Source organism: Esox lucius, chromosome 7 (genome assembly GCF_011004845.1).
Source record: "Esox lucius isolate fEsoLuc1 chromosome 7, fEsoLuc1.pri, whole genome shotgun sequence".
In the NCBI taxonomy this organism is placed as follows: domain Eukaryota; kingdom Metazoa; phylum Chordata; class Actinopteri; order Esociformes; family Esocidae; genus Esox; species Esox lucius.
Window position 1 is genome coordinate 11769043 of NC_047575.1, and position 25428 is coordinate 11794470.

At 42.2% G+C, this 25428-nt stretch overlaps 1 protein-coding gene across 6 annotated transcripts in view; it reads right to left on the reverse strand.

Moving 5' to 3' along the window:
• LOC105010827 (disks large homolog 4) overlaps positions 1-25428 on the reverse strand; it is a 72706-nt gene that overhangs the window by 33933 nt on the left and 13345 nt on the right. Inside the window, exons 1-4 of one of the 6 annotated variants that reach the window (XM_020048631.3) lie at positions 9673-9747; positions 8172-8302; positions 4422-4583; positions 491-547 (exon numbers count right to left, since the gene is read on the reverse strand). In XM_020048631.3, coding sequence (XP_019904190.2) covers positions 491-547; positions 4422-4583; positions 8172-8302; positions 9673-9712 — 390 coding nt within the window. In that variant the 5' untranslated portion in view covers positions 9713-9747. Of the gene's footprint in view, positions 1-490; positions 548-4421; positions 4584-8171; positions 8303-9672; positions 9748-9817; positions 10212-10507; positions 10566-24956; positions 25088-25428 lie in introns of those variants that run through there. The other 5 variants (XM_020048625.3, XM_020048626.3, XM_020048623.3 and 2 more) reach the window with 5 other exon arrangements.

Here is a 25428-nt window from a genome sequence, read left to right on the forward strand (position 1 = left end):
ACTGAATGCGTCCCTCCTGAGCTCAAACAGCCTGTGTCATGCTAGCCCATAAAAAGCCTGGGTCCTGTAGTTCTGGAGGAGCATCTCCAACCTGTCCTTTCTGAGTAAGTTCCTTTGAATGTCCTGTTTCAAGCCACTTGGGTGTAAGGAAAGCACTTCACAAGTTAAAGGAATTATGAACACTATAACACATTCATTACTACACTATGAATATAGTTGTTTGACTGCAAAACTGTAACGAAAATAAAATCTGCAATGTGAAATGACCAGTTCAAAGGCTGGTAATTATGAACATGACCTCATCATGACCACAACAAAGATGACCGCATAAGATATGACGCAGAGGAGAATTAACTGTGAGGACACAACCGATCAGTTATTGTTAAATAGCAGCAGGACTGATGACAATGTCACAGTACACAACTGATGTAATTAATGATGACGACGGGAGCGGCTCTGCTCTGAGCAGCAGAGGTCTCTGTGCCCTTACCAGTGTGGAAACAGCTGAAGTGTACATAGGAGTGTGGCCAGATGACATCAGCACCGGCTGGAAAACAACAGAGAGGAGCGGTAAAGGGTGACTAGCAGGAGAAGAGGAAAGATGAGAGGTATCTACAGATAGGGAAGGGTGAAGAGGAGTAGGGGTAAATACAGCTGGAGGGGAAAGGAGGTGGGGTTAAAGAGGGGGAGCGGTATATAGGAAGAGTGAAATGTAAAGAGGGGGAGGGGTAACTAGAGCTGGAGGCATAGGAGGTGGGGTGTGGGGAGCTGGTAAATAGGAGCAGGTTAAAGAGGGGGAGGGGTAACTACTGGGAGGTAGAAAGAAGCCAGAAATAGTACATTAAAGAAAGGAACAATATATAATATGAAGTAAATTTTTAAATGAACAAAAAGTAGAATAAATAGTGTTATAGAATAAATAAACAAATAGTCTGAAAGAAATACATAATAGTATAAAAGGGTATTGTGTTATAATAATATTTTGGTTTACAGCAGGGAGGGGAGGTTATATTACAGTTGTGAGAAGGTAAGAGAGATGAACAGCCCGAACCAGATGGGGGATGAGGAGGAACACGGTGAGGAGGACAGGGAGGTGTGAGGTAAAGAAACAGGCAAGATTAAAACTATTAGTACTGTTTTACTGAATTAGACGTTGGTTAGGATCGTTGGTTCAAACGGGACAGAGTGTTAGGAGAAATAGGGAAGGACGAGAAACAAAAATGGAACTGGGACACAGAAATGGAAATGGAATCCTCCTTACTGAGTGACCAGACAAAGGTCCTTTATAATGGATCTAACTGTCTGAAAGTGGAGCCAATAAAGTAGGGAATATTTCAAAAAGGGTGATGATTAACCAAAAAACATCACAACTGTGCCACTTTGTCATAACATGTGGCATATTATTGTTGTAATTAAGCAACATGATAACATGAATCAGTGGTAATTGAATGTAATCTAAATCTGCACTAACCAATCAGCCTCACAGAGGGCCTTGTCATATGAGCAGCGTACTCAGAGAACTGAAAACAGAGACATCAAGTCCCAGGGGGTCCCGTTGGCTGGGAGTGATGTCATAATGCAAAGGTGCAGATTCGACATCCTGGATATGTCCTCACTGAAGTCATCATGATCTCACATTATGCAATGTCCGATCATTTTCACAGTTCTTGGCCTTAGAAGGCTGCTAGATATGGGAAACCATTTGTATTAAATAAGTCCAGGAAAAGGCGTATATCATATTATTGATGGACAGGAAAGATATCCAACACAGACACTCACAAGCACACACTGACAAACTCCAGGGCACACTGACAAACTGTGAATGTTGATTGCACAGACAAAGACAAATGTTAATGCATGTTTCCCGAGAGAGTGAGGAGAGAAAGAGATGAGGGGACAGCCCCCTACAGTTTAGCGAGGAACAGAGGAAGGTATCCCTAACAGTAAAAGACAAAGAGGCCAATGAGTATTTGTGACTGCATGTCTTTACACATTTCCTTATGTTAGGAAATAATGTGTCATGAAAATCAAAGCATATTTGTATTTATACAGTGAACTATAAAAGTGCTTGGACAGTGACATGTACTGTATATATATTCCATTCCAGTAATGTTGATATAGAAATTACAGCACATTTTATTACATTCCTGTTTCTGGTGTCTGACAGCATGAGATATATTAGAGACACACTACCTGACACAAACCTCTAGCAAGCCCCAAGACCAGAACGACCAGGTTACAGTTTGATAAGAAGAACACAGGAAGAGTTCTGAAACAAATTATTGTGGACAGACGGGACAATGGTTAACCTTGACAGCCCAAGTCAATCGCCCTCTCTGAATCCAGTTGAGTGGACTAAAATAATCATAATAATCCCAAAACCATGAGGAACGGCAGTACAGGCCTGTCTGTGCATCACCAGGGAAGGTACCCGGTGTCTGGAGACGTCAATGGGCCACAGACTTCAGGCAGTCATTGCATACAAAGGACATGCAAAAACGTAATAAACATGACTACTTTATTTAACATAATATTAATCCACCTAAATACTTTTGGTACTCTAAAACAGGGGCACTATGTACCAACATGGTTAATCTGATATGGATAAAATTACACTGACATTAAAGCTGTCAGTCTGCAATGTAATCCCATAATCATTGTATAATTCCTGTACTTCATATCAAAGTACTGGGAATAGGAGAGAGAAATATTTCACTGTCCAAATACCTTTGGAGTTCACTGTATATATACTCTTTCTTTTTATTGTATTAATACATCTGCCATGTAGAAATCTCACTAAAATATTATTTTAATTTATACCCAAAATATGCTGTTCACATGTCACATATTTATGGCCAAACCGAAGTAATTTTTCCTCCAGCCCGGAGTTTTTAATTGAAACTGTCATAACCAATTTGCAAAAACTGCACTGAATGTGGAAACTAACTTGAAAATTCTAAGTTTAGTAATCTGTCACAAGAGCAGCAATTTATTTGATTGCAAACTGCAAAAATAGATACTGGAATTTGCTGCACTATTTTCTCTGACCACAGCATTTGTTGCTCATTGATGATGTCATCTTAAGGAAAAAAAGCACTACCCAAGAGCCAGGCACTGTTATTAGTTGGCTATTCCGTTTTTTGGAGAATCCACACACACACAACAAAAATGTTAAGGAAAAGTATGGGGGAAAGAGGACTTAGGGTAAAGATCCTGAATCTTCTTATCACCCTGGCTAAAGAATCTGTCATTGACTTCAGCAAAATGTGCCTATATTTAAAGTCTTCAATTTGTAGCTATGCAGAGCTATAGTATCTATCTGAGAATATAAGATAGTAAATGCTATATTCCCTTTGGGGCGGGATATTGCCTCATTAGATTGCAAATTAGCTAACCAGCTAGCTAACTGTGATTGGTGTATATTGTGATATGTAATACTGCCATTTTTTGTTTGAATTGCAGCGTTATTTTATTTGTCTCAGAATACTGTACAAGAAAGTAAACACTATATTCCCCTTAGGGAAGGAAACTGGAATTTACACCGTTTGTAAAAATAAATTGTACCAGGGCAGTTGAAAATGAGAACTGTATTAGAAAAATGACAACATTCCCTTTGGGAAGACAACATTGACAGGTTATTTGAGGTAAACAACACTACAAGTCTTATTTTTAGAGTTAGTTTCCGCTTGCAATGCGTCTTTTGCTAATCTGGTATGATGGTTTCAATTCATGAATTTGGATGAAGCTAATGAAGCTACCTCCAGGCTGGGTGGAAAGTAAAGCATGGCTTATCATGAATAATGACACCATGAGCTTTCAGAAAAGCCACCAGGTAATAGGAATTTCACCCAAATATAATACAATTTGGGCTATCTAGTCAACAGTCTACAGAAAAATGTGCTGGCCAATCATCTGTCTTTTCAAATGCATCTTTTTTATGACCACTTACAACATTCTTACAAACCTAATTACAATTTAATTTAAGGAAGGAAATGTATTTGATTCATACTGTAAGTAATTATAGTAAATATTGAACAGAATCTGGAAACATGGGGAAGTTACTTTAATGTATGGTGACTGTTCTCACCAGCAGAGCAGAGCCATGGATGAGAGCAGAGAGTCAACCTGTCCAACCTGGATAGGCTGTGGTATGACACAGTTAGTTGACACAGTCCTGCTGGGTGAGATGCAGGCTATTTCTGTCAGTAACACCTTGTGTGTGTGTGTGTGTGTGTCGTTTATGACTGTAGTGTCAGTGTGTGGGTGATAACCTGCATTGGGGGTATCTGCATGTGCTCATCTGCGTGTCCTTTAAAAGGTGTGGGCGGAAGATGCGTAAATGGATTTGACTTGAGGGGGAGGTCCGGTTGTAGTTAGAATGTGTATGCCTGATTGTGTGTGTGTGTGTCTGTGTGTCCTACCTTGATAGGAGAGATGTGTGTATGTGGCGTGTAGCCATGCATTGCCTCCATGGCGGCGAGGTTCTTGTCGCTCATGTGAAGCATCTCAGCGCTTTTTCCTTGACCCAGATGGGCTGGACTGTGCTCCAAGGGGGGCGTCTCCTCATCCTGGTACCGGTACTTCTACAGAGACAGCGAGGGGGGGGGGGGGGGGGGGGGGCTATTAGGTATCAGATGCAGACAACACTTATGATTTCAATGCAGATGGCGTGCCTGTGGGGCCAATCGGAGCCAATCCCAGCAGAGAGTCATTAATATCCATGTCTTTCTGTGACTCAGTGAATGTTACACTGTTAATGCGCCAACCAAGAAAAGGGCAATAGCAGTCTGTGACTCTGTGCCCTGAAGGAGGCACACTGGCTCCGATGCCGTTCATTATCTGCACAGAAATAACGAACCTGCATAAAAAGTGTATCTGTGAGCCGGAGAGAAAATGGGACCTAACTGGGTCCACTGTGAAGTTAATCTAAGGCCCTTATCCTCCCCACACCATGGCAGTCTGTGACTCAGCCAGCTAATCCAACAGTGTTCCTAACCAATAACCCCAGCTACTCCCCCACTGATATCTAACACCTGGGCAACCTTCCAACAGCTAGCCCATTGCGCTAGCCCCACATGGTTGCCTACACTCAGGCAGCGGCACAAAAAGCTGCAGTACACACGCCGTGTTTTAAACACAAACACTTTACTGTGAGCCGCCATTCAGCAACTCCACCGAACAACGACCCTGACCAGCCCCGCCCTCCACCTGACCAGCCCCGCCCTCCCCCTGCACCTAAACAACCCTCAGCACCAGCACAGTCAGAGCAAGCCTGCACCCATTCTCAAAGCCTGAAAGACCTCAAGGGTTAAGTGGCAGTAGGCCTGGCGGCCTGAGACTGAGTGAGGCATTAGGATTGGTGTCACGGTTGCTACCAGCACCCCCCCGTCCCCCCCCAACCCCTTTTTGGAGGCAGGCAGACGGGTCATTGAGGGAGGCGCAGCGCTGAAAAGAGCACTGGTCTCAGATCAGCTGCCTAGCAACCAGAGCGGAGCAGTGCCCTGCCGTGCCAGAGCAGGGGGCAGTCAGCACTGCCATTGGATCACATTACACAGAAACAGCAAGACCACAACACAAAGAGACAAAGACGGGGAGAAGAAGGGTAGGGGGGGACTGAGAGGAGAAAGAGGAGAAACGAGTTGGGGTCAAGAGAGGGTGAAGAGACAACAATAGTGGAGGTGAGAGCCAGAAAGATGAGGAGAATATATCCCTTTTCAGTACTCCTGGACAGCACCCTGATGAGTTGACAGAGAAGAATAAAGAACACTGGGAGTAAAACGTCTGAACTCATCCTTCTTCAGACTGAAGAAAGTAGACAGACATGAACATTGATGTGACGCTGATCAAATCAAACCTGGGGTAGTCCAATTTGGACAGGATAATGTAGGTACTGTATGTAAAAGTAGAGTGCACTGCTATAGTTAGATAGTAATGTGATTCTATGCCAATAAATGCTTACTCTTAACTTAAGACCATGGAAGATAATTAGAAGAATGAAGTTGTCCATGTGTGGCCTTAAGGACCATCTAGGATGGCCTTGATGGACAGCCAACACAGCACAGCAGCACTTGATTCAATCATTTATCCAGGAAGACATTCCTTCTACATCTACACAACAAGTATATGTCCAATAATTTGGGGGTTGTAAAAAGAATGCGAAGCAGAGGAACATTTTATAAAATATGTCCTATATGGCTTCACTTAATGCCTAGGCTGCACTCTGTTTAGATGACCTTTGGGCATCTTCAGTTTTCCTCTCATTGGCTTGGATTCAACCCAGCATGTTTACGCTATAATGGAATGGAACTCGTGCTTAACGCCAAGCCAGCCAGCAGGGATGATAGAAAAGGCCAGGAATGGGGGACAGAGGGAAGGAGAGAGGAGAGGAGATGGGGAAGGATACAGGAAACAGGAGAAGGGAGGAAATGGTAAAGAGAGAATAGTGAATTGTACTGTCAAACCGTTATTCTGCACAATCCAGCAGCCATACTCCAGGTCAGAATGATAGTTTATCTACAGTCAGTCTGGGGGTCAGTGAGAAAGACGGCCTGTACTGAACCCAACAGACCAAACAACAAGCAGCATAAATAGGTCAGAATCTTCTAGAAAAGTGTGTCAGTAAAGCTAGTAAGCCAGCTAGCGGTTTAAAAAGCAAAACACCAGGAACAGAGCTGTAGGATTCCGCTGAGAAGACAACACCTAATTCTAGCTCTACAGAGAACCAAAGTACAACATCTCATAAGACTGATGGAGGTCTTAGTCTTTGTGGGGAAAGGCAGGGATGAGGTACTGCAGATTTATTTATTGTGTGATTGGCTGGTTGTCAATGAGTGACAGCAGGTCCTCTGGTTCCTGTGAATAGCCCAGCAAAATGGGAAGTCTTCCGGTAAAGAGCATGAATGAATTCCCTTGGTGTGATAAACATTGATTTCCACATTGGGTACAAACACCATTGATCCTCCAGGCTTTAATTGAACAATTTAGCCTTAACTTTAGCTGTTATCCTCTATGAGAGCCCTCCCTCTCAACTAGATTAGCAAATAAAGCCAAGTCACGCTAAACAAGGTTTTGATGATGGTTGTAAGAAAAGCTAACATCTCTTATAATCTGCTAAATACATTTCAAACATCAAACATGCGGGGCCAGTAGTAAACTTCAGTGGTTTCAACAACAGAGCTTCCTCAGTGTATCTCTTTTAAAGGAAAAACACAGAAATTTCAACGACAGAACGTCTTAAGTGTATCTCTTTAATACAAAATAATAGATGTTCCAAGAACCAAACTTCCTCAGTGTATTTCTTTAAAACAAGAAAAAAACTGTTTCCTCAACACAACTTCCTATGTGTATCTCTGTAAAATGAAGGAACAAAATGAAGTTTCAATGACAGCACTTCCTCTGTTTATCTCTTCCAAACAAAAAGCATAGGTTTCAGTGACATTGAAGTGAATAGCATGACTGCCACAGGTTGTGAGATGAATAGATGTTTAGTTGAAGTACATGTAATCGCCATGATCATTCTTGGAGATGAGCTCTACACAGTAATTATTGTAACATGGCAAATCGTGACAGAAACAGTGAAATAGCCTAGTTGGTTTGTGCCCTAGGTTCAACAACATAATGTGAGATTCCAAGCATAGGTGTTCTGATAGAACACATCCATGCACTGGCGTAGCGTGGTGACACCGGGTCCAGGTGCAACATGTCCAAACCGCTTCTCTGGCACCCCGATTAGTCACGTGCATGCATCCGTGTGACCGGTGCGTTGCTAGATTTTATATGATTACCTTTGAAAACAAAATCAGCGGACAAGAAATCAGTCGTATTATTGATTGTAGATTTTTTTTATGTTAAAGATAAAGTAAAGTAGTCATACTATGGGGACTACATTGTGTACATTTCTGTGCTGCTGCCATTCACTCACAATCATACAGAACGCGAAATCCGGTCCCTTGTTGAATAGTGGCATTAGCCTTTTTAATGTTGAAACTAGCTAAACAGGAAGTAGGCAGCAGAAAGATGTCCTCACCCTACAGTGGTCCCAGGCAACATGCTCCATGTCATTCACAGTGTGTGAAACGGGAGGGTCTGGGCCAAATAGCTGTCATTTACACCCAGCATGTTCTGTGTGCATATCAGTCCCATTTTAGATTGAGATCAACTACAAGTCTTACCAGTGGCTCATGACAGCTCACACTGAAGTAGAATGGGAGCAGGCAACATACTGCTGTGTGGAGTGGGGTCTGTAGGAGGGTGGGTGTGAAGCTGAGGACCAGGAGGATGTTGAGTGAGGGAGTGTCTGGTGCTGAGGGAAGGTGAAAAGAGAGAAGTACAGGTGTTTTCTGGGTCACATGGGTGAAGCCAAGGCTCAGTCAAGACAGCACAGTGAAACAGCCCAGAGAGGACCCACATTCACACAGAAAAGCAATGCAGCCAGACCAAGAAGGGAGTCCTAGGAACCTAGTGGACACAGCAGGGACATCTGGCAGGGCCAAAGAAGAAACGGTTGGCTAGATAGAGCTAACAGACTGAGAAGGGAACGTGCAGAAAACCCATTCCAGGCCACGGGTATGGAGACAGAGAGCAAGCTGTCAGACCGGAAACACCTAAACAGGACTTAAATAGGATGGGGGGGGTGAGGAGAAAATGGTTGGGTGGGTGAGGGGCTCAAACATACACATAAGGTCACATGATGGCTCCAGGCACAAATGCATTGTACAAAAGAATGATATACTTCTTTTTTGTAGCCCAACTGGAAAACACATATGTAGCCCACCAATCTGTGTCAAATACACTGGTTTAATGACCTCACTCCAAAAATACCTTTCTCTTACCAGGTCTTATGGCATAGATACAGTCCAGATGACACATGCGGTTCACCATGGCACTGATTCAATTTGCGGTGGCAATATTCATTACATTCGTGATTCACAATCGCAACAGACATAGCCCCCTACCAGTTCACAACCTTTATGGACTGATGGATGACATCCAAGTGAAGGAGCTTAGCAATCAACTGGATTCATCCAAGGTCACAAACAGCTCTCTCAGATTACAAGGATAACAAAGTCCGGTAGATTCACCTCCTTGCTAGAATGTAAAAAATAAAGCTCATCATCAGACATAGCTGAAGACTATAGGCTTACACCTGCTGTTTGTCAACGTGGACTGTATTGCACTAAATAGCACAGATGTGAAGATAACGTTTCTTGGTTTATTGATAGTCTTGAAAATACAATGAATGGCACCATCTTCGCTACATGCTTGGCTGGCTCAGCTAAATTGGTTGATTTTACACATAAATGGCCTTCTAAATGTCGGGACACAAACAGACATGATTGTGCTGAACTGAACACACAGTAGGCTACTATATATAATGGGTGAATATAAGTAGGCCTGTGACACCAGGAAACACATGAAACGCGTGCCACCAGAGGCTCAAGTAATAAAGCGCCAGATAATCCGTGACTGAAATCACCGTAGAAAAGTGAAGACATAACAACCTAATCTGAATCTTGAGTAGGCCTATGGGCGGCGAGGTAGCGGGATATCGTGCAGAATTTTGGACACTGCTCAATCAGCATTTCCGTTGTGTCAACACAATAGCTAGGCTGGTATAGTATTCGAAATGTATAATATACGAATAAGCATGCACAAATACAAACACCAACTCACGCGCACGCACTATGGTATCTCGTTCATTTTTAAAAGCCATCTCGTCATCTCTTCGGTTTCGAAGTGATGTCGAGAAACTGTCGTTGCAACAAACTGTTGTAATAGCGTCGTTACAACTGATACCCCGTACCCGCTCTAAGCTTACCTTGCAACCGAACATGAGGGAAAGAGTCCGGTTGCTGCAGATGACCTTACATTGACACATCACCGGCGAGAGGCACTTTAGGTTCTTAACAGGCGGAGACATCAGTTCAAAACCCATAGACCACAACACCCGTCCGCCGCTAGAGCCGCGATGCTGAAGAAGAGGGAGGGTCGTAGAGCGGTAGTCGATACTGGCGAAAAAGGATATATGCTTGGTTGGGACTTGATAAGCTACTCAACGCTGAAATCCTACGTACAACTCCAATCGCGAGTATGATCAGAAACTGTCATTTGAACTTCGAAAACATTAATTTCTAGATTGTAGCCTAGCCTGTAACGCAAAGGTTTGCTTGGACCATGGACAAATGTCACGGTCTCATGTTGCTTCTATTCAACTGTTACAAGTACATCATTCATGATTTGCACAGGACTTTCCCCACATCGCCCCCCACCCTCTCTACATCGCTCAGTCTCGCTCTCTCGCTCTCTCTCTCTGTACCGGGTTCCACCGTAAGGTTTAGATTTCATGCGCAATTATAACAGGAACGTGCAGGCTCTGCATCACTAAAGCGAAACAAGGGAAGAACCTTCCACCCAGACACCGAAAATAGCACATCATGCACAACTGATTGGATGGCAAGTAAGTTTTATCAAAACATGCACACAATCAAAAACCGTTATTATTTACTACCATAAGCTGACGTTTCCAGATCATACTGATGTTCATGTTCACACGAACTCTAGCGATTATCCACATATTACAAGGTCCATTGTGTGTATATGGTGTGCTAATGGCGCCCCCCTTGGACCAACTGAAAAGTGTCTGTATAGAACTGTCCGTGGTTCTGAAACGCTAATAAAACTTCAAGGCAGCGAGCAACTGCAATCACCCGCAGGTTGTCAGCATGTCCAGTCGGACAGACCAGTCGGAAAACAATCTGACGGAGAGATGATCAAACATGCTGAAAACCCCTCAAACCCAAAGTTATCGAATGTTTTAGTTTTCTTGTATGACAGAGCCTCTTGTATGACATGCATCTCCAAGCATTTATCAGAGGCCTAGCTAAAACACAAGTCTATAGGCAGACTATAGACTTGTGTCTGCCCACACACACAAACACAACCGTAGTCTCACACTAAAATGATTGGAATCAGACGTTTCCCAGTGGCTTTTAAAGGATTAGACGGGTGTTTGTCGGGTTGTCTTGAAGGGGTGGGCGCTGCCTGGCTGCGTCCACAAGGTGGCGCGAGAGAACCAGGTGGACCAAATTTTGTGCATTCATCTCAGGACCGACTGCGGCGCGGGGCTCCACGCTCTAAATGACGTCAATGTTAAATGGAACAGTTGCGACGGTTCGAGACGTAGGCCTACAGGGTGTTCAGAGATAAAATACAAATTTTATGTAAATTAATTTAAAAAAACTTGACCGAGCCCTGTGTCATGGACATTAAAACAAACATCTATGGATTGCCATTATTCCAAGAGGAACTTCAACATTTCTAGTAAACACATTATGTAAAATGTATTAGAAAAATATTACCTGCCACCCTTCAATCCAGAGAAAGCAAACAGAGGTTCATAAACTAACAAATCAATTGTGTACACGAGTAACTCCATGCAGCTCTTCATCCGATCAATAACCATTCATTTGAAAACCTTGTCTAAAATCAGAAAGCTCACTATTCCATTGCACATAACTATGAAACAACATGTCATTATTTGCTAACAAGTACTATTTTCATATTGCCACAGTCTGAAATCAAATGGAACAAAGCAGAAAGTGAAAAAGAATAACGAGTTGAATGTTAAAAGCATGTGCATATACGTGTGTGTGTGTGTGCAAAAGAGCGCATTTGCGTGTGGGAGATATCATTTTGTGATCCGATTTGTTTCTGCATTATGTGTGTAGATGACCAAGCTTAATGTTCTCTGCAGACACACTACACAGTTTCCATGGATATTGTGTTCTAAAATAGAGCTTCAACCTTGGTAGCGGTAGGAGGCAATACTTTGATAAGTGATTCAGATATTTCTGGGCAAATACTGGGTGGCAAAAATTAACAGTCCATTTAAAAAGGCCCTGGATAACAGTGATAGTTCTAGACATATTTCTACTGTGATTTTATTGAGTTAATGCCTGGTGTCTTACATGTGAATGGCTAGCCACAGAAAAAGTGGGCCCTAGCTGCAAGTCACAGCAGTTGGTATGCAGGGTTGGCCTGCCCCTTAGTGGGCTCATGCAGTACAACTCCAACATCAGATGGGATTTAGGATCAATAATGGACATCTGTCTTATGAATCTTAAAGAGGTTATTGTTGAGTCATCTACACTCCCCTGTTCTAAAATAGAATGCGTTCAAGCAGCCAAGAAGGAGACAAGACGAAAAGGACAAAGAAGAAGAGCTTCTCATCTTTTCTGACTGTAGATTCCATACAAAGTGACAAGACGTATCTGTAAGGTGTTTGCAAGGTCAGGGCATTGGATTCTGATCGAGCAGTTACTGTATTGTGTATTAGTGAACTTCTCATCCCATCAGCACATTCTATAGTTGTAAACTAACATGTCATCCCATCAGCACATTCTATAGTTGTAAAATACTTCTCATCCCAGCACATTCTATAGTAGTGAACTAACTTATCATCCTAGCACATTCTATAGTAGTGAACTAACTTATCATCCCAACACATTCTATAGTAGTGAACTAACGTATCATCCTAGCACATTCTATAGCAGTGAACTAACTTCTCACCCCGGCAATTTCTATAGTAGTGAACTAACTTCTCATCCCAGCACATTCTATAGTAGTGAACTAACTTATAATCCTAGCACATTCTATAGTAGTGAACTAACTTCTCACCCTGGCAATTTCTATAGTAGTGAACTAACTTCTCATCCCAGCACATTCTATAGTAGTGAACTAACTTATCATCCCAACTGTACACTATGTAATGGGGAATTAACATCTCATCCTAATTGTACACTGTGTAGTTGTGAACTAACATCCCATCCCAGCTGTATGCAGTGTAGTGGTGAACTAATAACTGTACATTCTAAAGTAATGAACTAACTTCTCATCCCAGCACATTCTATAGTAGTGAACTAACTTATCATCCCAACACATTCTATAGTAGTGAACTAACTTATCATCCCAGCTGTACACTGTGTAATGGGGAACTAACATCTCATCCTAACTGTACTCTGTGTAGTTGTGAACTAACATCCCATCCCAACTGTACGCAGTGTAGTGGTGAACTAACATCTCATCCCAACTGTATGCTGTGTAGTGGTGAACTAACATCTCATCCCAACTGTACACTGTGTGGTCTTGAACTTACTTCTCATCCCAGCTATACATTGTGTAGTGGTGAACTAACATTTCATCCCAACTGTACACTGTGTAGTCATGAACTAACATCTCATCCCAACTGTACACTAGATAGTCTTAGACTAACATCTCATCCCAGCAATACATTGTGTGGTGTTGAACTAACATCTCATCCCAACTATACGCTGTGTAGTGGTGAACTAACATCTCTTCCCAACTGTACGCAGTGTTGTGTTGAACTAACATCTCATCCCAACAGTACATTCTGTAGTGGTGAACTAACATCTCTTCCCAACTGTACGCAGTGTTGTGTTGAACGAACATCTCATCCCAACAGTACATTGTGTAGTGGTGAACTAACATCTCATCCCAACTGTATGCTGTGTAGTCATAAACAAATATCTCATCCCAGCTGAACACTGTGTAGAGGTGAACCAACATCTCATCCCAACTGTACACTGGGTAGTGGTGAACTAACATCTCTTCCCAACTCTATCCAGTGTAGGGTTGAACTACCAACTCATTCCAGCTGTTTGCTATGAAGTGGTGATCTATCCTCTCAAATCAGCAGTAAATTATATAGTAGTGAACTAACCTCTCATCTCAGCCTTAAACTGCATTGGATGAACAAACAGACAGAAGAGAGGAAACCCCACATGAGTGTTTCCATGACAACTTCTGCAGGGGGCAGGATCCCCTATCAAATAGTTAATTGACAGGCTGGATGGTCATCATAGGACTGTAATACAGGACTGCAAAAATCCTTACGAACTCTCCTATAGTACCTAATACAGTTTCCAGTCAGGCCATTGGACTTCGACCTCTATCAAAGTTTCTGTTTGACTGGTACAGATCTCCTGGCTTAAAGTGGGTTATTGTTTTTGACCATGTCCTCTTATAAACTTAATCCAGCACCGCTAAAACTGCCCCCCGCTCAGAGTCTGGCTCCTCTTTAGTTTTAATCCAAGGTTCAGACCCTAGTAAGGAGGTTTGCCTTGCCACTGTGGATACATGCATTGTTGTTGCTGGCTCTTTCAGGTTTAAAGCTGGTTAGCTGTATACACTGTGTTACTGCTGCTGATGTAAAAAGCTATATAAAATATATATTTTTGAAAGCGGAGAAGTATACAATGAGTCAGTGTCACTCATTTACAAACTCAGCTGTCTATGGTGTGAAATAGTAACGTGAATATAACTGGGCAAAAGTTCAAACGCATTCTGGTATCCCTAGTTAAGCTGAAGGTTGACCAAAGTTGCATCGCTTGCTGATGATACCATTTTCATAGTGTAGTGCTGAGAGTGGATGGGTGGCCTTCACCAAAACAGCTAGCTTCTGAGAGCTAAGAGCGCTTAAAGCAGTCTTTGTCATTTCATTTTTAAATCAACACTGGGCAGTCCGTTTCATATTACAATAAAACAATTGACAATCTTTTTTTTTTGCTGCAGTGCCTCTTTGAATGGTTTAAGAAGACAGGAGATACTCCTACTGTAACTTTGTTAGGTAAAGGTCAGATGAAAGCATGTCAAGAATAATAAACTCAATAAAAGCTCTAAGGTAACAGAAAAGCTGGCATAACAACTTCAGAATTTTCAATATCATACCCAAGGATAGATACTGTCTGAAAGGGTTCTGTTGAGAGAATGCTACCTGATGCTACCTGTTCAACACAAAAAGGAAAAGCCTCTTCAGTGGCCCACAGGACTTTACATGTTTGCTCGACTGAACACTAGCAAGACTGGAGTTTTGTAGATGTGTTTTGTTTTTACTCTTTTGCGGATAATATATTATTTTCAATGGAAATATTCAAACAGTTCTACATGTGGACATAAATGTTGTTGTTGAACAAAGACAGGTAAATGTGACAGCAAACAGTCTCAGTAGCAAAATATATAATTTTATTCTTAAATGGTAAATATAATTGGTTATGTTTAGCTGTCTTTTTTTGCCATAGACTACAATGCATTATGAAAATGGTACCAAAGCATGGTTCCCCAAATAGTGGCCTGCGGTCGAAATTTGGCCCCCTCAGGAGATTTTATTTAGCCGTTTAAGTTATACAGTACTGTGCAAAATTCTTAGGAAATTCTTATTAAAGCCATTTATTTGGGTAGTAAGTGTTTAGTTGAAAAATGTGTATATGTATATATATATATATATATATATATATATATATATATATATATATATATATATATATATATATATATATATATATATATATATATATATACACTCATTTAAAGGATTATTAGGAACACCTGTTCAATTTCTCATTAATGCAATTATCTAATCAACCATTCACATGGCAGTTGCTTCAATGCATTCAGGGGTGTGGTCCTGGTCAAGACAATCTTCTGAACTCCAAACTGAATGTGTGAATGAAGGTGATTTAAGCAATTTTGAGCGTGGCATGGTTGTTGGTGCCAGACGGGCCGGTCTGAGTATTTCACAATCTGCTCAGTTACTGGGATTTTCACGCACAACCATTTCTAGGGTTTACAAAGAATGGTGTGAAAAGGGAAAAACATCCAGTGTGCGGCAGTCTTGTGGGCGAAAATGCCTTGTTGATGCTAGAGGTCAGAGGAGAATGGGCCGACTGTTTCAAGCTGATAGAAGAGCAACTTTGAGTGAAATAACCACTCGTTACAACCGAGGTATGCAGCAAAGCATTTGTGAAGCCACAACATGCACAAACTTGAGGCGGATGGGCTACAACAGCAGAAGATCAAATAGGAAAAAGAGGCTACAATTTGCACGAGCTCACCAAAATTGGACTGTTGAAAACTGGAAGAATGTTGCCTGGTCTAATGAGTCTCGATTTCTCTTGAGACATTCAGATGGTAGAGTCAGAATTTGGCGTAAACAGAATGAGAACATGGATCCATCATGCCTTGTTACCACTGTGCAGGCTGGTGGTGGTGGTGTAATGGTGTGAGGGATGTTTTCTTGGCACACTTTAGGCCACTTAGTGCCAATTGGGCATTGTTTAAATGCCACGTCCTACCTGAGCATTGTTTCTGACCATGTCCATCCATTTATGACCACCATGTACCCATCCTCTGATGGCTACTTCCAGCAGGATAATGCACCATGTCACAAAGCTCGAATCATTTCAAATTGGTTTCTTGAACATGACAATGAGTTCACTACTGAAATGGCCCCCACAGTCACCAGATCTCAACCCAATAGAGCGTCTTTGGGATGTGGTGGAACGGGAGCTTCTTGCCCTGGATGTGCATCCTACAAATTTCCATCAACTGCAAGATAGCAAGAACTATCAATACGGGCCAACATTTCTAATGAATGCTTTCAGCACCTTGTTGAATCAATGCCATGTAGAATTAAGGCAGTTCTGAAGGCAAAAGGGGGTCAAACACAGTATTAGTATGGTGTTCCTAATAATCCTTTAGGTGAGGGTATATATATACATTAGGGATGTCAAAGTTAAAGCATTAAAGTGTGCAATTTATTTAAATACTTAACGAATTTCATGTTTTTGTTACCATTAACACGTTTCTTTTTGGGCCCAGAAAGCACTTATTGTTTACCGGTAACTTTATTGACAGTTGACTTATCCTGAGCACAAGTATTTTTTTTAAAATAGCATTTTTTTCACAACATTCATGTTGTGAATCGTGTTTACTCAACACTAGATTATGAATCTTGCCTAACAACACGTTAGTAGGTTACACATCCATTAGTACAATGGATGCGTGTCAACGTTTGTACGCTGCCTGCTGTTACCTACCTGGCTACCTGCCAAACTTTTTCGAATTTACTCAGTATAAACTAATTGGTCAAATTCAACTTCAGGAGTTTTCCCTAATCAATATTTTGTATCTATTGACCTTTTACCCAACTTTTCTACACCGGGACTCTTTTTGGACATAATTAACAGTACTACTCACCCCTGAACACCCGACGCTAAGTATCATTACTATGCCTGTTCAAAGTAATTCTTATAGCTACAACACAGGGAAGAACTATCGTCTTCAGGTAAAGATAGCAGAGTTAGAGGCTCGGCTTCTGACGCAAATGTCAGGCAAGGATTATGCTAGTGTAGAAAGGAGAAAAACTGCGTCTTTGCCACCAGGAAGAAACGATAGTGTTGTTAGCCCCCCGGCACAGCTCCTGCAGCCGGGCAATAAATTTCTCTTGGTCACTGGGAAGAAATGCCGTTGACCATAGTTAAACCTGAGTCGTTGCTAGAGTCAACTGTGATTTTCCACAGGTTTTCCCCACTGGAGTAGATACCTGGATCTCTTTTTGGGACTCTCCCAGAAATAGGGCCAGGCCGGATCTGCTGAGGAGCGATGGACTCCATCCTAGCTGGAGTGGTGCTCTTCTTTTATCTAGGAATATTGACAGGAGTCTCATTCCTATAGCCTCACCATGAGATAGGGTGCAGGTCAGGCCGCAGGTTGTTAGCCAGCCTGCTAGCATAGCGGAGTCTGTCAATAGCATAGCCAGAGTAGTTAGTACAGTTTTACCTAATGCCACTGTGACTCGTTTCAGGCTGAGAAAAGTTAAACAAGGTAGTGCTAACAATAGCAACCTTATTAAGATAAAGTTTTCCTCCACCTCGGTCACAAATAAAAATGACTGTATCACCTCGCATCTCAAAATGGGACTCCTAAATGTTAGATCCCTTGCTCCAAAGGCAGTTGCAGTGAATGATATTGGCTTGTGCGAAACGTGGCTAAAGCCGGATGAATTCACTGCCCTAAATGAGGCCTCTCCTCCTTGCTATACTAGTGATCATATCCCTCGTGCATCTTGAAAAGGAGGGGGTGTTGCTAATATTTATGACAGTAAATATAAATTTACTCTGAAACACATCACTGATTTTCATTCTTTTGAAGTTTCACTCATGAAAGTTAACCAGGCTGATAAATCGTTTTACATAGCTACTATTTACAGGCCCCCCGGGCCATACACAATGTTCCTCACTGAGTTTCCAGAATTCTTGTCTAACCTTGTAGTCATGGCAGATAGTATTCTAATATTTGATGATTTCAATATTCATATGGAAAAGTCCAATGACCCTCTTTAAAAAGCCTTTGAAGCCATAATTGACTCAGTGGGTTTTATCCAACATGTCTCAGGTCCAACACACTGCAACAATCACACCTTAGATTTAGTCCTGTCACGAGAAATAGATATTGTAGATCTAATAATTCCTCCCCAAAACCCTGGATTATCGGATCACTGTCTTATTACATTTACCGTTAAAACAAGAAATCCACTTGCTCCGCAAACAATGAGTTTCAAAAGCTGTACTATAAATTCTCAGGCTACAAATAAATTCCTTGATATTCTTACAAGTTCGCTCATCAAGACAGAGTAAATAAATCTGCAAACAATCAAATCGAGGATCTAAACTCAACACTGCTAAATACATTAGATACGGTTGCACCACTAAAAACAAAAGAAATACGCAACAAGAAATTGCACCCTGGTACAGAAATTGCACTCAAGCAAGCCTCCAGAAAATAGGAGCGAAAGTGGCGCTCCACCAAGTTTTCAGACAAGCCTAAACAGTACACTACAATACCGAAAATCACTCACATTTGCTCGATCAGCTTATTTCTCCAACCTGATTGAGGCGAACAAAAACAATCCCAAATTTCTCTTCGATACAGTTGCAAAGTTAACAAAAAAGCAACACTCAACAAGTGAAGTGGGTCTTCACTCTAGCTGTAATGAATACATGAACTACTTTGATGAAAAGATCATCACCATTAGAAAACAAATAACTGACTCCTCCTTAAATAGTTATAGTCCCCAAAATCTCAGTTGTCCTTAGAATGTCCAGAAACTCCCTGACCAGGTATCAATGGGGACACTTGAATTTTCTGATACCGTATCGCTCGACACAGCTAGACCCGATTCCAACAAAATTACTTAAGGAGCTATTTCCTGTGCTAGGTCTGCCAATGTTGAACATAATAAATTGCTCCCTTTCCTCCGGATGTGTACCAAACTCACTAAAAGTAGTGGAAATGTAGCCTCTTCTAAAAAAATCTAATCTGGATCCCGACATATTAAAAAATTATAGGCCAATATCGAACCTCCCGTTCTTCTCATAAATCTTAGAAATATTTGTTTTTCAACAACTGAATGCCTTCCTGAAGACAAATAACATTTATGAAATGCTCCAGTCCGGTTTCAGACCCCATCAGTAGACTGAGACTGCACTCGTGAAGGTAACAAATTACCTTCTAATGGCCTCAGACAAAGGTTCCGCATCTGTTCTGTTGCTTCTTGATCTTATTGCTGCTTTTGACATTAGTGATAACACTCACTTCTCTTAGAGAGACTGGAAAGCCATATTGGGCTACGTGGACATGTTCTAAACTGGTTTACATCTTATTTATCTGAAAGATATCAGTTTGTTAGTGTGGATGGCTTATCCTCTGACAAGTCAAAGGTATGTTTTGGTGTTCCTCAAGGCTATATTCTGGGCCCATTATTGTTCTCACTATATATGCTGCCTCTGGGCGATGTAATCTGGAATCACAATGTCAACTTTCACTGTTATGCTGATACAGTTATATATTTCAATGAAGCATGGAGAAGCCCTGAAATTAGCTACTTTGGAAGCATACGTTTCAGATATTAGGAAGTGGATGACAGAAAATGTCTTGCTTTTAAACTCAAGAAAAACAGAAATGCTTGTTTTAGGACACAAGAAACACTTGACCCTGACCTCTCCTTTGATGAACATATAAAATATGTCTCAAGAGTTGCTTATTTTCATCTTCGATAAATTGCAAAAAAGAAACTTTTTATCAAAAACTAATGCAGAAAAACGAATTAATGCTTTTGTTACTTTTAGACTAGATTACTGCAATGCTCTACTTTCCGGTTACCCTGACAAATCAATAAATAAAGTTCAATTAGTTCTGCACACGGCTGCTAGAATCCTAACTAGAACAAAAAGATGTGAACACATTACTCCTGTTAACTTATAAATCAGTACATGGACTTGCAAAAATGATCCAGCCATACATACTTACACGTAACCTACGATCGCAAAATGCAGGCCTTTTAATTTTACCTAGAATCTCTAAACAAACAGCCGGAGGCAGGGCCTTTTCTCATAGAGTGGAATAGAGTGGAATAGAGTGGAATGATCATAAAGTGGAATGATTTGTCAATTAAGGTTAGAAATGCAAACTCAGTGCAAACTTTCCAGTGTCTACTAAAGACTCATCTCTACAGCACGGTCTATGATTAGGTGTAGCCTGGCCGAGGGGCTTGAAGGTGACCAGAAAGGCTTGATACTGTCCACCCGTGCTGTCCTGCCTGGTGGGCTCTCATCGCCATTGGGAATCCCTCCACGGCAGAGTCACTGGCTTGTTGTTGTCTCTCTGTAGCGCACTTGTTCAATTGGGCTGTACTCTGCTGGCAATACTCGGCCCTCCTCCAGGTTGGTTGCAGTTGGTGGGTGTCCGTTTGGTTGATGCTTGGCAATGTGGGTGGATTGATTTCCTGCCTGTTGGGCCCTGTCCGGGGCCTCCCCCAGATAGGGCCACAGTGTCGCCGGACCCCCCTGTCTCAGTCCCAAGGTCTTACACTGCTATATTATTGTGCTGGGGGAGTAGGGTCAGTTTCTCCTTCTCCAGTAAGTTCTCCTTCTCCACTATAAATCCTTGTTGATATGAGGAATGCATTTTCTGAATTTTCCCCGTCTCCTCCCATTTTGAACTTAGGAGGGCATGAGGTCCTGGCCCACATCGGCGCAGTACCTGGCTTGCGGGACCCATTGCTGTCCCTGTCCCGAGTCCTCCTGGTTGTGTTGCAGATCGAGACGATGCCTGACGATTTAAGCTGCCACTGTGCTGACACCTCCCCCTCCCCCGTGTTGTCCCTGTCCTTGTCCATCAGGTCATGCTTCCAACCTGGAATAAGTTTAAATAGACTCTAGACTCCGCCCACATGCATTTATTAATTATTACAATTGTAATCTTAATATGTTCACCTGGCACAGCCAGAAGAGGACTGGTCACACCTCTGAACCTGGGTCCTCTCTAGGTTTCTTCGTAAATTTTGGCATTCATAGGGAGTTTTTTTCAACACTACTGTTGTTTGCTCCTTGGGGTTTAAGGTCATGTGTTTTGTAAAAGCACTTTGTGACATCTGCTGATATAAAAAGGGCTTTATAAATAAATTTGATTGATTGATTGATGCGTGGACATTTTTGTATCTCTCCTTATGTCCCGCACTCCAGTCTCTCTCCAAAGACCGATTGAGAGGGAAGGTCAGTCGTGCCTTCCCTAACTCTGGCCCTCTTCTCCAACTGATCCCGAATCCACCTGCTACCACCTTGCTTATAGTTTGGTAAATTCAAAGTGCCACACATTAGCTTAACCATTTATAGGAGACATGCACAACAATACTTTTACGTCTTGGCGTTAGGTCCTGCTCCTCTGGGGTAACTCACTGCCATCACATGATCGTGTACACGAAACTGCTAATTATGACATCAAACCATAATATAATTTGTAGCTATCACGATAGGCAATGAGCAAGGTACGCAGTACCGATCCATCCCATGAAAAACAAAACACAGAACCAAACAGGTGAAGGCTGGGGTGGTGTGTGGGTTCACACCTGCATGCTAATTAATGTTCTTGCTAATTAAGCTAAGTATTAATTTTGTCACCAGTCATGTTTCCACCAAAACATATTCTAATAGTGGAATTATTATAGTGGAATAGTGGAATTATTCTAATAGTGGAACTTCCATGATCTGTATAGATTACAAATCTCCCCTGATTAGATACAAATCTATACCCAAGTAGGCTACCTTATGTCATTGCCTATTCAAGTTGCCCAACTTATGCATTTGGTTGAATTTGGGAATAACTGAATGAAGACACAAGTATTTGATTGCGGCTAACCATGCATCTGGAAAGCTACAATTTACAGGCCCCCACCTGAACCCTCTTCTAACAACATTTCAGCCTGAACATCAAAGGACAATACCTAGAAAAGCTTATGTGTGATTCAGTGTTGGATCAAATGTCTGCACAACCTGCGGCTCTTCATATAAGGGGGGCTGATATGAGTTTCATACAGGAGCCTAATGTAGCAGTTATTGGACATGGCGCCTTATTCAAGAGAACAATGGTAGGAGATGGAAGAACTATGGGGATCAGAGACCAGCAACCTTCTATCTAGATTTACATGGCTACATACAGGATAGATGCTGCCAGTTATTGTAGTAAATTAGTGGTTGACATTTAAGGACTGTGATAACTTGCATTTATTTAATTCCAAGTGAAGCACAGTCCATAGTTTACAATAAAACACACTATGTCTTTAATATAATGGACTGCGTTTTGAATAGAAAAGTGTGTGTTAATGTAGTAAAATTAAATGTTACAAATAAACACTTCATACTCAAATAAATGGTTTAGTTCGACTTTCAGATGACTAAGAATCTTACATGTATGTATATGTATATATGTATATGTATATATGACAAATAATAGTTTGTAAACCTTTGCCTAAATCAAGATTTTAATATAAAGGAGTCCTGTTAATATAAAGTATTCCAGTACATTACAAAGACATTCTGCATTTGAAGGAATTGAGAAGTAAGCAAGGTTTGAAATTACCATGTTTTAGTCAGATTTTATATTTATTAGGGCTACTACTACACTCAAGAAAAACATTTGGCCTGTGGCAGTATTTTACTTTGATGATCCTTCATCTACTGCAAGTTAGGAAATGCTCCAAAACACTCCAAGCCAACTCATTAAATCAGAATCCCATCTTGAATGATGTCTCATGACATTTTTCTCCATTTGTGCCATAAATCCACATTTGCATATTTTTGTTGTTGTTATTGTTGTTGTAAACAGAATCATTCAAACATAGCACAGTGAAAAACAATTGAAACAATAAATGTGTTTGTTTGGACTATACCTTTTCGATATAAATGTATTTCTTTCCACATTAACTTCATGATGATCTAATATTAAACTATGTGCTATGCTTTCTCAAAGCATGGAGATTATGACTCTATACCTACTGTGTACTATCTAGCATGGTGTGTTGGTGTTCAAATTACTGGTAGATTCAGACCAAACAGCACACATGAGCAAGGCCTTGTGACCAAAACAACTGTCCTGTCCAACCTGATGTAAACACACACACAAACGCACGCACACATTCACACACACACTCATTCAATCAAAGGCACACATAGAATTACATCTGTTGATTCTACTCTTAAGTGCATTTTTTCAGTCACTTCCCTGCATTAGGGATGTTGTTTCATCAGGGCCTCTTCTTCCTGTCTATATCCGGTCTGTCTCTATCTGTCACCTTGTCTGTCTCTCTGTCTGTCTCCCGGTCTGTCTCTCTGTCTCAAGATCTGTCACCTTGTCTGTTTCTCTGCCACCTTGTCTGTCTCCAAGTCTGTCTCACTCTCTGTATCCGGTCTGTCTCTCTGTCTGTCACCTCTTCTGTCTCTCTTTCTGTCTCAAGGTCTGTCACCTTGTCTGTCTCTCTGTCTGTCACCTTGTCTGTCTCTCTGTCTCTCTGTCTGTCACCTTGTCTGTCTCTCTTTCTGTCTCGCGGTCTGTCTCTCTTTTTGTCTCCCGGTCTGTCTCACTGTCTGTCTCCTGTTCTTTCTCTCTTTCTGTCTCTCAGTTTGTCTCCATGTCTGTCTCCCTGTCTGTCTCCCTGTCTGTCACCTTGTTTGTCTCTCTGTCTGTCTCCCTGTCTGTCACCTTGTTTGTCTCTCTGTCTGTCTCCCTGTCTGTCACCTTGTTTGTCTCCCTGTCTGTCTCCCTCTCTGTCTCACTGTCCATCTGCCTGTCTGTCTCCCTGTCTTTTTGTCTCCCTATCTGAGACGTGCATCATTGCTAAACATAAAATGACCAGACACACATCTCACCTTGTTACACCTCCCCAGACTAGACACACACACACATACACACATACACAAACACACACACACACACACATCAAAGACAGTTAAAACCGCCACACACACACACACACACACCACCCTGAGACACAAAAAAAACAGAGAGACATGAACGTCACACGTAATTCTGAGGCTGTGTGTCGGGCTCCATTAACTGATCTCTCAGTGCATTAATGGCCAGACAGCCCAGGCCCTGTTTATGTCCACTCAGCTAATTAAGACTGGAGGAAACCTGGGCTCCCCCTTAACCAATCAATGCTCTCATGTTACCACATGCATACTAGACTATGTATTTATATAGACATAACACAAACACACACGCTGTTGAGATGCGCAGCCTTCCAATCACACGCAAAGTAAAATCTTGGGATACGTAACGGAGGCATCCAAGTCAAAGGCATGTACATCCTGTATTTAAGCAGTCCGCTGGAACGCCTCTCAATACGCACTTACAGCCACATGTGCCGGGCCACATTCATATTCTCACACACAAATCCCCACCCGCCCTCACGTGCATACGTGTCCCTGCAGAACGGGAAATCTGAAGGAACGTACGCGAAACACGACAGCGCACACAACAACAGCTGAGATTTTCACCTGCAGCTCCCGTCAGTGGAAAACTACAGACGCCGAGACGGACAGACCAATTGACCCCCCCCCCCCCTTCCCGTCTACCACAGCCACTACTGACTCATCAACAACCCTTTGACCCGACATGTCTGACACAGACGGGGACGAGGGGAGAGAACGACAGACACGGAGAGGGATGAGGAGGACAGACGGCGAGAGGGATGAGGAGAGAGGAGGACTGACAGAGAGAGAGGGATGAGGAGAGAGGAGGACAGACAGAGAGGTAAATCCACCTACCACACACGAACAGAGCGAAGGGATCTTAGTGCGGCCCTTCATGAGCGAGAGACACAGAGAAACAGCCTCTCAGACGCCCGCAGTGAAGGAGAAGAGGAGGGACGAAGGAGAGAGAGAGAGAGAGAGAGGTGGGAGACTGTGGATGGGTAGGGGGAAAATAAAGAAGAATGGGGAGGGGAAAAGAGGGAGGGGGGAAGGGGGTTGTCGTAGCTGATGAGGAGAGAGAGTTTTTCCTGAAAGCCAGAGTTGGTGTGGCTTATGTCTCTGTGTTTAGGCTAGGGTCGGAACTGAGAGAGCTGCCTGACTGATCCAGCCGTGACTCACAAAATATGTTTGTCACAGTCAGAGAGAGAGAGGGAGGGCGGAGAGAGAACGAGAGACTGAGAGAGTGAGAGAAAGAAGGAGAGACGGAGGACGGGAGCGAGGGAGAGACGGAGGACGAGTGTAGACCTCACCTACGCTTTTCATATGC